This window comes from Oryza brachyantha, chromosome 6 (genome assembly GCF_000231095.2).
Source record: "Oryza brachyantha chromosome 6, ObraRS2, whole genome shotgun sequence".
Taxonomy (NCBI): Eukaryota; Viridiplantae; Streptophyta; class Magnoliopsida; order Poales; family Poaceae; genus Oryza; species Oryza brachyantha.
In genome coordinates, this window is record NC_023168.2 from 3,294,441 (window position 1) to 3,309,738 (window position 15,298).

Sequence of the window (15,298 nt, forward strand, 5' to 3'; positions counted from 1 at the left end):
TCTAAACGATATATTTATAAGCAAAAAATAATATATAAACACATATTTTATATACATGTTTTTATCGATCTAAAAGAAAAGTCTGAAACGACGATGAAAAAACTTTTAAATTAACTCCAAATGTATGGTTAAAATTCAGGTCCCCATTGATTCAAAGGAAATTCATCGAATTTTAGATGATTTCATTTTTATAGGAATTTTTCCTATAAAGTCCTTTGAATCAAAGAAACAAACCCTATGAAATTGATATGGAATGTCTTTTTCTATACAAGTTTTGGAGAAAATTTAACAAGAGATAGAATCTCATGGAAAAAAATTCTTTGAGTTTTTATCTCTTCTTAAATTCATGTATTTTTCCTGTGGTCTAATCAAACGGTCATTCCTACGTTTTTCTTGTGTTTTGCAATTCTCTGTTTTACACTTACATTCTTATTAGAATCATATGTTTTTCTTATTTCTCCATTCTTTTCATTCCTGTGATTTAGTGATTTAAAGACTTAAAACAAAACCAAAAGGACGAGGTCCATCGACTAAGCTTACGACTCAAGTTGTCTGTCTGCTTCAAAGCAACACACCAACAACCGTTATATAAATAATTTTATCTACAATTTACACAAATTATATGTGAACAATGACGGATGTAATCTACAAATTACTCTTGGGTTGCCACAGGGGAATTAATTAATCTAGAAGCTAGGTAGCAAGAAGGCTCTAGGAGAAGATTAAGTTGGTGGTCTTTCTGGAGGGATCTAGCCAGGTGACATTGAAGTGCTCCAAGGCTTGTGCCCATCTAAGGTCTTGCTTCAGCTGGTGCACCCCAATGGTGCCCTCCAAGAAGTCCTCTGGGTTGGCACCCTTGAAGTCATACATCCTAGGAAAAATGTTCACCCTGTTCTTGGCCTTGTTGCCCATGTTCAGCCATGTCCCTGTTGTCACATCTTCTGCACCTGGTGTAGTTACATACAGTAATTAGGTTTTAAAATTATATAGAGCTTTCATTAAGGGGTAGAGTATGGGCATAACTCATATATTAACAAATGCTATATGTTTTATCGGGATTGGATCTAAACTCTCTATGTATTGATTATTGTCTTTTATAAATCTTTTGTATGTCATTAAAATAGTTATAAAAATATTTTAAAAGTTTAGCAAGATAGATTAACATGTCAAATTCCCTAATCTTTTCGTTTATGTTTATGCTTATAAGCCAAATCTTAAATCTTAAAATTGGAGTTAATATTAGAGTTTAGTTTACTTTCCATTCCGGTGTTGCTTTTAGATTGAAAAGAATACATAGAAAAAATACCTATAAATCTTTTTAATTGTTAATAAGTAGTTTCACTTATATGTATTAAAAACAAAGTGACGATATTGAATATGACTTTTAAAAGTTATATTATTTGTTTCTGTAGCTTATAGAAGTCATACTACTGTTATCTCAAATATTTATGAACATACAAAGTGTATTTGATCTTACATATTTGTTGCCTATCGTGTAGTGATATATTGCACATTAAATTATCTTTTAATTTCTTAAAATATCATTATTAATTAAATAATATCACCCTTATCTTTCGCTTCTTCTTGTACTTATGAGCCAAATTTTGAATTTTCAATCTTTATTTTGGAGTTTTCACATTATAATTTACTTTTTGGTCTTTGTTTTAATATAATTAAGAACATATATATAATTTTTTTAAAATTATTTTTTATTTATAAATATATAAGTCCATATGCAAGAAATAATTGAAAATTAATTGCATGCATGCTATGTTCAGCTTAGTAGCGTACCAATGGCTAGTGCTTTGACCATGTCGGAGCCGGCGATCCACTCGACGAGGTCCCATGACAGCACGTAGCCCATGCCGAGCATGAACGGCGGCGACCTCTTGTCCAGGAATGGGAGGCCGGCGCCGTAGTACATGTCCTCCCTCGGCGAGCGCCGGAGCGTCTCCACCAGCGCGTCCAGCCGGAGGTACATGTCGTCGTCCACCTTCATCACGTAGTCGTACGGCGGGCGGCCGCCGGCGGGGTCCCGCGGCCCGAGCATCGCCGGCAGGCCGGCGAAGTAGTCGTACGTCTTGCCCTGGTCGGGCCTCTCCTCGCAGTCGAACAGCAGCACGTCGCCGTAGGCGCGGGCCTCCAGCGCCACGAACGCGCGGTGCTCCGGCGGCATCGGCCGCGCGCACAGCGCGAACCGGACGTCCACGCGCGCCGCGGCGCGGAGCGCCGGCGTCTGCTGCAGCGCGTACGCCATGCGGACGAGGTGCCGCCGGGAGTGCTTCTTGGCCATGGTGTGCACGCCGACGAGCACGCTGATCCTCTCCGGCCGCCCACCTCCGCCGCCCACATCCTCCTCCGCCACCACCGGCGGCACAGCCTCCGCTGCAGCCTCGCGGCGGCAGCCGCTGGAGGCCACGACGGCCGCGGCGACCACCGGGTTGCGCAGGTAAGCAGAGAAGGGGAGAAGAAAGCTAGCGCAGATGATCGTGAACGGGAGAAGCAGGACGACGACGAGCGAGATGGTGTAGTACGATGGCTTCTGCAGGTACGACATTGCTGCTGCTGCTGCTCCTCCTCCTCCCGTCTTCTTGAACTCTCTAGCCTTCTTCTTCTTCCTCCTCCTCCTCCTTGTGTGTATGCATGTGGTGATGGCTATGAGTTGGCGTGTTCATATATACCACGAAGAGAAGAAGCGGTTTGGTCTTCAGAAAGCGCAGGAAGAAGAAGCACGCGTAGCAGTTTGAATCACCCTTTGATTTGATTGGTTTTGAGTTTAATTTTCAGTTTGAAAATGACAAGCTAGCTTAGGTGGCAGTGGCTCTCTGGGTGCAATTCTTTGCTCTTGTCACTCTGGAATGTAACTGGTATGGGGATTATACTAGTGATTAATTAATTGGCATGTTGGGAGTATCAACATAGTTTTGGGTGTATTTTGTTAAGTTCTTCCTCGCTGCCATGGTTGTGACATCTGAACTTCTTAATCGTGGAAGTTTTCTAGACTGCTGATGTAATATTTCAAGATTAAGCTCGATTGCGTTTCGAAGAAACCAGATCGAAAAGGACTGAAAATAATAAATGGATTAGTCAAGGAAAGTGGAAAATCACTTTCAATATTGACTTTTTTCCTTGTTATAACTTTGATGTTAAACTTTACCTGCATGCATGAGGGGTATGGGCTACCCCACGTACATATAAGATATATACAAAAGTAATCCAAATCTTTAACATTCATGTGGGTTAAGGTAATTCTTGTGAGACAGTATTGTCTGATATATAATTAAATCCTACCTATGGCAAGTTTATTGTCTGATTTGTGTAACAGATTCCTTAAAAAGGAAGTACCTGATCAATGGTATCCAGCTTCTCTAAAATGGTTCTGTCAGAGAGGCTTGTGAGTTCTGAACTTCTGAAGAACAAGATAACAAAGTTCTCTGGGATTAGGAGAACTCAAACATATCTTGCTCCAAGTTTCGAACTCATCATTATTATGAAACACACAGCTCATCACTTCACCAGCCTAACTGACAGAACCATTTGCTTACTCTGAACACCCTGTCGCTGTTGCTGAAGCTGAGCAGCCAAAGATTCATCTAGAAAAACACCCAAGGATCAATGGTCCAGCATAGGTATGATTGAAAATCTTAAACATAAATCATTTTTATCTGTACCCGAAAATCAATCATGAATCTTGTTATTTTTGCAATTCATGGAGGTTAACATCCCAACCGACTGGGCTGAGAATCTCAACCCTTGCAGCCTTCGTTTTGACCACGCAAGCTGCACGCATGGTCCACAGACCCAGTTCGTGGTTGCTTATTCTGAATTTTTTTTCAGGAACACTGATTAGTTAACTGAATTTTTAACAGAGGACAACCACTGGAACACGATTCAAGCCAACCGGCCGTTTGATCAATGGTTTACTTTTTCTTGAGCTTGATGATCAGGTAGGTGGGAGACCACTCATGATGAACTTGTGCGTCAACTCGTAAACAAATTAATTAAGGTGATCGATCAACTTGGATGAGTTCATATATATTATGAAACCATGTGTTGTTGGCCGAAAAATTTTAAGATAGCAAGTTCAAATTCGCATATTCGCTTTGGGGGAACTATGAACAGCGAAAAAAATTCGTTTCCAAACTGTGTGTAGTGATACATAATACGGGATTAGAAGGCTAATCACTGCAGAAATGCACATGCTTCAAATCAAACTATGACAAAGATTCCTAACAATGGTTTTTTATATACCCCCTCTTGTCCTTACAATGCTGTAACAACTGCTGTTAGTTACTCCATTCACTTTTTATTATTGGACTTATTAACTTTTGTGTTTATATTATCACCCATCTTATTCAAAAATTTATATTATTATTAATTAATTTGTTGTGACTTGGTTTATTACTAGAGGCTCTTTAAGCATAACTTATTTTTTATATTTACACAAAAAATTTAAATAAGATAAATGATCAAATGTAAATTTAAAAATCAATAGCGTCAAATAAAAAAGATCAATAGGAATATATTGGAAACTTTCATAAGTATATTTTTGTATATATTAAAGTAGCACTGTTACTATTTAGTGTCATCTAAAGGTTAAAGCTACACATGATTTATTATTTATGAACGAAATAGACAAAGTCTAATATCGGGTCAAAAACCATGTACTACTCACTGTTTTCTAATATACATGTACTAATCATAGCCTATTATTGTCGCTTCATGACATTTTGTGGATGGATTTTACGAAACCTTATTATAAAATATATAACAACATTGCATACGTGTACGTATCGGTCCTCGGAGAAATATATACCTCATCAGTCATCGCTACTGAGATGTGAAAAAATAATAATAATAATAAATCGGTTGAATTGATTAGAGTACAAGTTTATGATTGGCAACGGCGACCGTAGATTTGTCTGGTCCTTTGGAGGTATATAGAGGTATATATGCTGACTAACACAGATCTATTCTTTTATAAGTTTTTTTTTCACTGGCTATAAAACTCAACGTATAAATGTGACATGTCGTCACCTAGAAGCAATCATTATATTTAAACTCATACAAGTTGTGTTTGACCGGGGGTTGTATATCCGGTGCGAAAAACGTAGTAATAGTTTAGTACATGCTTAATTAATTAATTATTAGCTATAAAAAATTAAAAAACAAATTAAAATGATTTTTAAAGCAAATTTTCTATAGAAAATTTTCAAAAAAACACATCGTTTAGCAGTTCGGGAGCGTACGCTTGAAAAACGAAAAAGTCTAGGTTAGTAAGAGGGAGAAAGTACTCAGCCACAAGTATGTTATATAAACTCAGCTTGTAAGCATGTCATTCATAACCCACGGGCAATTATTCTCTCTGTTCTAAATAATAAGACTTCGTAGCTTTGTCTATATTTATATGTGTACTAATGAATCTAGATATATATACAAAACATATATATTGATACATGGATGAATCTAGATAAACCCAGAAAGTCTTATAATATAAAACTTATTATATTTAAAGCCCATATATGCTACATCACTTATTAGATTCTAAATATTAATATACAAAAATCTGAAATCATCATGCTCTATATCATTTTCTTAATATTTCAACATATGTTTATCCGTAATTTAACATGCATTCATCCATATATCTACAACAAGCATATTCACCTATCATTTCAACATATTTAACCTACATTAATCTATATATCCTAGTAAAGCGTGACATGCCATCCAATATAAACAAAAGAAAAGGTTAACAATATATGTAAAGATGATTTTTTTTTAGTCCACATATAAGGTCGAAGCAACACGTAGGCGGCTAGAGCAGGCGCAGTGAGTAAAGTGGTGGCTCAGCCAAGCTCGAGGTAGGCGCATCCGGTGACAATGGAGGGGTAGGCTCGGCGGAGTGCAGTGAAACAACCTAGGGGAGATGCGTGGCATTCGGGTGACGTGGGAGGTGATGGCTGGTGACGTCATCTACCGTAGGCGGCGATGACGCGTGGCACGAGATTGGGCAGGAGTGGTGTTAGAGCAAGTTCAATAGTATAGCCAACTACTAGCTCCAATTCATCTATAGTTAACCTAATAGTCAATTCATACAATAGTTACCTACAAAACATTAGTACATGGTCCCACATGTCATACACACATGTGCAGCTGGCTACAAATTAGTAACTCACCTCTCTTCTCTTTTCTTTCTTATCTTTTTAAAATACGCTTATAGGTGGCTTATAACCTGCTATTGTACCTGCTCTTATGGATGCTAGGACAGGTGACATGGAAAGCGGACTGACAAGGCGCTAGGATTTATGGCGGGCGGAGCAACGGATATCTGCGGGTAGCCAATACAAGCATGAGTGATAGGTTGCATGTATAAAGAGTAGGGTTGACAATATCCCCGCCGAAGCTAGGGACCGGATGGGGACCTGTCCCTATGGGGTCAAGGTCGAGGATCATTTCTTTTCCCGTGGCATTTCAGGGTCAAGGGCTGAAATTTAAGAGATGTGTGTGGGAGGGCAAAAGCACTCGCGGCCCCGGTTTCATCTAAGGGCATATTTGGTTTGAAGAAATTTTAACCCATAAGAATAGAAAAGGTGGAGGAACAAGAATGCATAACAACATCGATCCATAGAAATTTTTCTAAGAGGTTTAAGCGGATATAAGAAATAGAAACATTTTCTTTAGTTTCCCCCTACTTCGTTCCTAGCTACAAATCAAATGCCTTATAAAGAAATCCAATTATAAAAAATTCAATCTTTTTTTCCCTTCAAATCAAATAGGCCCTAAACACGTGAAATGCATTAAAGTTTTGGGCTTTGGCCCATTTAACAGGTTAACATCTAAACGTAGCCCCAAAGAGCCCAACTCCACAAGTCACATAGAGACAGCCGCCGCCCGCCGCCGCCGCCGCCGCCGCCGTCGCCCGGGCGCGTCGCCTTGCCAGCCGGCATCCGCCGGCCTCGACGGCGCCTCTAGCCGCTCTCCCCCGCGGCCCCCGCTCCGCCCGCCCGTGCGTAGTGGCCGGTGACTGCTTCTCGGCGTGCCCGTCCAACCCGGAAGGTAAGCATCAATGAACTAGAAATTTCGGGGGCATCGGGGGCCATTCAGGGCCGGGGGGATCCGCCGGGGCCGGGGTCGTTCATGTCCAACCCGGCCCCGACCCGCCCCGTTGCGAACCATAACAAAGAGGAAGGGGACGGGCGGTGCTAGCGTCACGATGATTGGTGCGACGGGATAGGCAGTCGGCTGCAGGGATTCCGGTGAAGATGACGGTGAAAACCTACAGAGGACCTGTCGTACTACGTACGGACGAGAGGAGATGAAGAGAGTGTACAGTGATGTTGTTGACCCACGAACATGCCGGTGCCAACGACGCTGTCGCCTGTGTGACATGCTAAGATTGGAACATATGCCATGAGATTTAGACGTCGTCAGCATACGACCAGGGTAAGATTGATCAATGTCATCATCTTTGGTGTCGGCGGCAGTGGCGACGAGTGAGAGGAAGTATAGGGGCGTGCGGATGCATTAGTGGGGGAAGTGGGCGTTGGAGATCCGTCTGCCCAACAGTCGGGAGTGGATATGGCTGGGATACTACACTGGAGAAGGCGGTGCGGGAGTTCGAAATCGCCTTCATCTGCCTCCATGGCGCCCATGCCGAGGCTAGGATCAACTTCCCCGACTTGCCTCCTGTCGTCCTTGCACACACCGCTGACCTGCAGGAGGTGTACGCGGCCGCGGTGTCCCATGCCAACCGGCCGTCGTCGGCCCGACCACCGGCTGCCGCACTACTACTTCCACCAAGAAAAAGCTCAACTGGTGGACATGCCTGATGTTTTACTCAGGGGAAATGTGGTGGTGCTGGCAACCAGGAGCTTCGATTGGTCGCAGAATACTCTACTCACCAACCCACATCCATGATTTACAGACATGGATGATGGCACAGGTGGTGGCCAAAGAATCAATAGAGGAGGATGGTGAAGGAACTAGCTGTGATAATTTTTGGAGTTTCCATTAATCTTCACTGACTCACCTTGGCACTAAAGGAATTTAAGATGCATTTTCCTGGTTTCGCATAACAGCTTTTCTGCAAATAATTGCCATGCATCTTACAACGTACAAAGGCGCATTGTTTCGAAACTTTGTCAAACAAAATTTAAGCTTTCAAAACTGAGTAAATTTACTATACATTTAATTTAATAAAAACGATTGATACACAAGATACTGGCACCATGCATGTAGATCTATCTTGAAAAAAAATAAATCAATCTATTTGGTTCTCTAAAATGTATTTTGTGATGAAAAATCTATTGCTTTTCTAACATAAATCAAAATGTAGATGACCAACCTAGAAATATTCAAATTTCAAAACGTATATTATTTCTAGGTGCATGCAGAGTTTCATCCATTGTCATTAATATGCTTCATGACCTGCTGGCCAGCTCGACGACCACAACTATGATGTGGACTTGCAGTATTGGATAAGTTTATCTGCTTCCCACCACCCCACTCGCCGCCGCCAGGAGTGCGATGGCTAGACGGCGGCGTGTGGCTAGACGACGCGACCCGTCGAGTGGCGAGAGAGCCACCGCCGTGGTGACCAAGATGCCACCGTTCTCTTCCTCTGGCGCTTCTCTGCAGAAGCAGCAGCATAACGCCAGGTGCCACACCCTCCCCCCGTGATTTCGTTTCATTCGCCTTGTCGTCGTCTGTGGACTGAGCTTTTGGTTCTGAATGGTACGGGTTTGCAGGAGGAGGCAGCAGATTCGGCAGCAGAGGAAGTCGCTTCCCATCGCCTCAGGTTTGTTTTCACTGTTGGATACCTGTTTTCTTTTAGTGTGAAAGTTAGCAGTGGTTAAATTTGTTGCTGGTGATGGTTTAGTGGAGAAGAGGCTTGTTGAGGAGGTGAGGAAGAATGACGCACTGATCATTGTCGGAGAGACCGGGAGTGGCAAGACAACTCGTAAGTGTGTTGCTGCATTTTGTTTTTACCACACAGTATTGTCTTGGAACATGTATATGGCTATAGCTTTGCTGTTTTTAGTTTGAGTAGTCCAGCACTATTATGTCACTGTTGTACTCATATGCTTGTGGATTTGGGAACATTGGCAAAGTCGTTTCATAAAGCCAACCGAAGAGTAGCTGTAGTCAGGTCCCAGCTAAAGTTGCATTTGACAAATTCTAAGGTTCTTGTTCCTTAATCTAATTGGATTGTTGTGCCCTAGTGTATTTGGTCATTAGGAAAACTTTTCTTGTGGTTTTTTGGGCAATACCTATGAATTTTCTTTATTTGGTTATGTCAAGGAACATATCAACCTCAGTTATTGCTGAAACCTTTTTTGTTATCTAATAATGTTACAGATTATTTATGCTATTTGTTCCAATTCTAATTGAGGAAACACATGTTCTTTTGCATTTGTTTTATGCAGAGTTACCACAGTTTTTGTATGATGCTGGGTTTTGTCAGGATGGAAAAGTTATTGCCATAACTCAGCCTCGGAGAGTTGCAGCTTTTACTGTAGCAAAGCGTGTTGCTGAGGAGTGCAATGATCAGTTGGGCAAAAAGGTTGGTTACTCTATTAGATTTGATGATTCCACATCAAATGCAACGAGGATTAAGTACATGACTGATGGTTTGCTTTTAAGGTAATATTGTATTTACAGAATTAGTTAGTATCTGATTATCATATGGTTTGTTATTTTATGTTAGTTATTTTACTTCAGCTCATATAATAGCTTATATATTATTTATTTGTTTGGAATCTGAGCCTAGAAAGTTACCATGCTGGTATCTCTGGCTTGGTTGTTGAAATGAAGGTTATTAGATTCACATATATTGATTTTTCATCGTTATTCACAAGAGGGATACAAAAGTTTCTATATCTTGGATGATGGCTACTTGGTTATGCTTTATGAAAGATGTTCAAATCATAATAATTAATGAGTTAGAATCGTTGGAAGTGAAGAAAAACGTTGAAAGTTAACAAAAGCACTGACTTAAACACACACTTTTCATCTGCCACATCCAGGTGGCACACTGGCCCTGCTGATCATTTAGATATTCAACCATTTTCTCATACATTTCATATTTTGTGGCAGTAGGCATCCTTGTATCTGTATCAACTTAAGCTTGTGGGTGCAATTCAGCTACCATTTAATTATTTTCTTCGGGGTTAAATATGTACCGTTATCAATCATTTTATGTACCATTATAGGTTTTAATACGTGGCCATTTCTTGTTTCTGAGATTGGTTTTTTATTAATAAAACTCACTTTTTCTTTCACAATAAAAGCATTGCCTTGGATTTTCAGGGAGGCACTTCTGGATCCACTTTTGTCTAAGTATAGTGTCATAGTTGTTGATGAAGCCCATGAAAGAACTGTACATACTGATGTCTTGTTGGGTTTGTTGAAAAAAGTGCAACGTTCTCGATCTATTTATGCTAATAAGAATGGGAAGATTCTGCCTGATATACAAGATCAGTCTCAATATTTTATTCCGAAGGCATGCCAGGGAACAAAAATTGATCCTCTAAAACTGATAATTATGTCTGCTAGTCTGGATGCCAAGTGTTTTTCAGATTATTTTGGTGGCGCTAAAGCTGTACACATTCAAGGACGGCAATACCCTGTTGACATACTATACACTTATCAGCCTGAATCAGATTATTTGGATGCTACACTAGTTACTATCTTTCAGGTGAGCACTTCTCATGCAAGAGGTGGATGAATTAGGCAGGATAATATGAAGTCGGAAACTTGAAATCACACAAAAGCAGATTTCAGAAAGATTTGGTTTACATAATCATTATAAGTGATACACAATCCTATCTGGAATTGTGTTGCATATTACTATTGTTTCAACAATGATTTAATGTAGTCAGTTCATTGTATGAAAGCTTCTTATTTTTATGTTTGCTTTTTTATAGATCCATCTGGAGAACGGCCCAGGTGACATTCTTGCATTTCTGACTGGCCAAGAGGAGATTGAGTCACTAGATAGACTTATTCAGGAGCGTGTTCGTCAACTTCCACCACAGAGCAGTAAGATATGGACTACACCTATTTACTCATCTCTTCCATCAGAGCAACAAATGAATGCTTTTAAGTCTGCACCAGCTGGAACCCGCAAGGTAAAACTAGTGCATTACGTTTTTTTTATCTTTACTTTTTCTTTGTTCCAATCAAGGGTGTAAAATCTCTATTTTTGTAGAATGGTCCCAGAAAACAAATAATGTCTGATGGCTCACGATTTAAATTTTCTATTGCTGCTCTTTATGCTTCATGGTCCTTTTGGACACAACTTACTGGAGGGTTCAAATAGGTTGCTTCTACTAAACAAAAGCATATTTCATTAGAGTATGCGGCTGCAAAAGAAAAGGAGGTCAGAAGCACTGGAAATCTGGAACAATGCATTGATTATCACTGATGCATATGACCATAATTATGCACAGATCTTGCATTAAAACAAGTGTAACTTCTACAATTTGTCTTGCTATAGATGATTCCTTGAAGAGTTGTCACTGTGCTTGAGAGGAATTAAACAAGGAAAATGGTTTGCTATATAAGCTGTCATTTGCCCATTTCTCTTGTTGCTTATAGAAAACGGAGTAAAATTTGTGGTCCATGAATGAAATTGCAATATCATTCTTTTTCTCCTGTTGTATTTACCTTTTGGATCTTAAGGTAATTATTACCGGATATTGAAATTTTCTGATATTAATTTTGGAGAAAACAATGACCCTTTTTGATTATTCTGCATCTCACAATTTGAATTCTTTTCCAAGGTTCAGAAATGTTTTTTTTTCTTAATAGTTGTTTTCATAGTTTACTCACCCTAAAGTTGCAATCTGTATAAAACGTTAGGATTGCAGGCTGCAGCATTTACTGATGGTAAGTTTGTCTTTTTCAGGTGGTTTTAGCAACAAATATTGCAGAGACTTCAGTAACAATACCTGGTATCAAATATGTTATTGATCCTGGCATGGTCAAAGCTCGTGCTTACAATCCTGTAACTGGAATGGAATCTCTAATCATTATCCCAGTTTCAAAAGCACAGGCTCTCCAGAGGAGGTAAATACATTTAAGCATTTGTAACTCATGTGTTTTCTCTAATTCGTTCTCTACACTCAGTGGTCGTGCTGGACGGGAGGGACCAGGGAAGTGCTACCGATTGTTCCAAGAAAGTGAGTTTGATAAGCTGGTGGATTCCACCGTGCCTGAGATCAAGCGGTGTAACCTTGCAAATGTTGTACTACAGCTCAAAGCTCTTGGAATTGATGACATCATAGGTTTTGATTTTATCGAGAAACCATCAAGGTAAGCTCTGCCGTTCTGTTCTTTTAATCCTTCACATCTAAACAAAAACGCTCAGCCCCCTACCTGATTAGTTTACTGCTATAGTAAGCTTAAACATAGTGATGTGTCATTCAAGACGTGCATTTGGCTCGTAAGAGGAAAGATTAAATGAAAGCTTACACATAAGAAGAAAACATGGAAACTGAAATCTTCATTTACTATTGTGTTTCGTAGTTTCTGTATCAGGAAATTTGTGTTAATAGTGCATAAATAATATTGCATTTGTAATATTGTATTTTAGGTATCCTAGCTTCAAATATTAGGTAAAGCAAGACCCTTAATTACACAATTACAAAACTTATGATGACTACCTTTGTAAGAACTTCAAACATGAATTTCTGTGAGCTTATCAGTATTCACTGAAGATCAAACGCAAGCTGCTTGATTTGGAAACTGAATTTTCACTATTTTGTTTCAAATGTGCTGCAGGACAGCTATTTTGAAATCATTGGAACAGTTGATTTTACTAGGTGCTCTGACTGATGATTATAAGTTGTCAGATCCAGTCGGTCGTCAGATGGCTAGGCTGCCTTTGGATCCAATGTACTCCAAGGCTCTAATAGTATCAAGCCAATTTAAGTGCTTGGAAGAGATGTTGATTGTTGTCTCTATGCTTTCAGTGGAATCTATTTTCTTTACCCCACGTGATAAGTTAGAAGAGGTATTCTCTTTGAATCCTGTCAAGTGATTAAATATAAGTCTGACAAAGGGAGTATGCTTTTATAAACACACCTTAAAGTTCATTGATTATTTGTTGCTATCCTAATTAGCTTTGAAGTTTGGACAGACCAGAGCATTGTTTAACTCAACACTATAGCACCTGTTCTCAGCTATCTTTCAATGTAGTGGGAGTTTACCCCTGTGATAAAGATAACATTCATTTTTAGGTTGTGCAGATTGATGATTTACTTAGTTATGTTTTGGAATCTTTTTCTGTGAATTTCTTTCTGAAGTACCTTTAGGCTTGTCCATGGTTTGTCATTTTCATATTGATGATAAGGTTCAACATGTATTTTGGTCTGCTTCCCCTTTTCAAATGGTGATAAAGAAATCCAGTCTGCTGCTAACTAATTAATGCCCTTATTGTTAGGCAAGAGCTGCCAGGAAGAGTTTTGAAAGCTCCGAAGGGGACCACATAACCTTGGTGAATGTATATCGAGCTGCTGCAGAATGCTTGGAGAAGAGCAAAAATGCAAATGCCAAAGAAAAAACAATGGAAAAGGCATTGCAAAGATGGTGCAGGGAAAACTTCATCAATTACCGTTCTCTAAGACATGCTCGTGATGTTCACAGGTCAGTTTAATATTTGTTCTTGGACTCATGGAAAACCAAATCAACTGATGGTGAGAACAATGATTGATGTAGAATTTGAATTATTGCAGTTGCAATTTGCTAAACACAGTGGCCTTCTCAAGATTGTCTATTTGTTTGTCTTAGCAATGCTGCATTCATCAGAAAGCATGAAGCAAGGCATAGTTGTATATGTACTCTTTTAGCATTAGCACTCGAACTGTTTGTGTGAAAAAATATTTCAGATTCTATTAACGTTTCATTTAGGACCATTGGAGAATATTCAGAATTTTAAATTAATCTGGTACGTTAGACTTTAAGAAATGAAAAGGAAGAAGAGTCCATATCATGAATTCCAGAGTATGCTGTGAATTGACATAGCTAATTTTGTTTGTCACAGCCAAATTCAGGGCCATGTCCAACAAATGGGGTTTAACCTATCATCGTGTGGGGATGACATGGTTCTGTTTCGGAGATGCCTCACAGCTGCTTTCTTCTTGAATGCAGCAATGCGACAGCCAGATGGATCTTACAGGTACTAGCACAGTTTTCCTTTTTCTTTCAATCGAAAAGCTCATCCTAACTATTTTTCTCTCCAAGACTCCTACTATAATCTTTCAACACTCTTGATATAAACTATGTTACTACACTGTTAGTATAGTACAAATTCTTCCATCCAAGGTTATGGCCTCACCTGTTGATTGACAGGGCCCTAGCAACCAGCCAGAGTGTGCAGATCCATCCTTCATCAGTGCTTTTCCAAAAGAAGCCAGATTGTGTCATCTTCAACGAGTTGGTTCGTACGAGCCAGAATTACGTCAAAAACCTGACCCGGATCGATCCCTTGTGGCTGGCTGAACTCGCCCCGCAATACTACGCTACAGAGGACTAATTTTGATCAGGACTAATTTTGATCTGCTGCCGTAGCTCCCTGTAACCTTGTAGCACTAGAGTGTTTAGTGCTTAGTGTGTACTCTTGTCCTGGCATTGGTCACAGGTGAGGTCAGCATGGCGTTCGAAGCTGTAAAACATCCTTGTCCTGCTTATACTCTTTCTTTGAAAGAAGCTAGTCACAGTTTTGACCTCCAAGTCTCCAATTGCGTGCTGAAAACAAGTGATGATTAAAGGTCTGATTCAGGGGGTGATTGCTTGGAAAAAGTCACGTGTATATTTGCAAATAAAAAATAATTTATTATCGAAACTTTATATACATATTCTTAGTAATATAAAAGGCACAGCTAGAAAAATAAATTACGATGAAAAACAACTTAAAATTAATTTAAAATTTATTTAAAGTAAAAAATTTAAATTTTAGTTTATAAGCAGAAGCAAAGCGAAAATATAAGGGCATCAAATGGTGGTACTATGTGATTGTTACTCTTTCTTGGTTTTATATTACATGTCACTTTGTATGTGTTCTAAGTTAAACATAAGTTTAATCAAGTTTATAGAAAAATATACAAGCATTCACATTACTAAATTAGCTTTATTAAATTATAGTTAATTATATTTAGTATATTTATTTGCGTTGAAAATATTGCTACTTTTTATATAAACTTAATTAAATTTAAAGATGTTTGACTTAGTTAAAACCCAAAATAACCTAAAATAAGGAGGAAGGAGTAGAAATCAGAAGGCAGCAAGGACTAAG

At 39.3% G+C, this 15,298-nt stretch overlaps 2 protein-coding genes across 2 annotated transcripts; one reads left to right on the forward strand and one right to left on the reverse strand.

The window, feature by feature from the left end:
* Window positions 1–432: 432 nt before the first annotated feature.
* On the reverse strand, window positions 433–2,705 carry LOC102704068 (beta-1,3-galactosyltransferase 6-like). Its single transcript, XM_040525376.1, has 2 exons — window positions 1,792–2,705; window positions 433–947 (listed from the first exon to the last, which is right to left on the reverse strand). Exons 1-2 carry the CDS (start codon window positions 2,555–2,557, stop codon window positions 712–714), a joined length of 1,002 nt encoding a protein of 333 aa, XP_040381310.1. The 5' UTR covers window positions 2,558–2,705; the 3' UTR covers window positions 433–711.
* Window positions 2,706–6,958: 4,253 nt separating this feature from the next.
* LOC102704345 (pre-mRNA-splicing factor ATP-dependent RNA helicase DEAH10) lies at window positions 6,959–14,731 on the forward strand. The gene is made up of 13 exons (XM_006656664.3): window positions 6,959–7,059; window positions 8,442–8,660; window positions 8,751–8,800; window positions 8,882–8,962; window positions 9,429–9,645; window positions 10,312–10,699; window positions 10,929–11,132; window positions 11,912–12,072; window positions 12,133–12,318; window positions 12,787–13,018; window positions 13,448–13,650; window positions 14,048–14,182; window positions 14,356–14,731. The coding sequence occupies exons 2-13, from the start codon at window positions 8,530–8,532 to the stop codon at window positions 14,537–14,539; spliced, it is 2,172 nt and encodes a 723-aa protein (XP_006656727.1). The 5' UTR covers window positions 6,959–7,059; window positions 8,442–8,529; the 3' UTR covers window positions 14,540–14,731.
* Window positions 14,732–15,298: the final 567 nt, after the last annotated feature.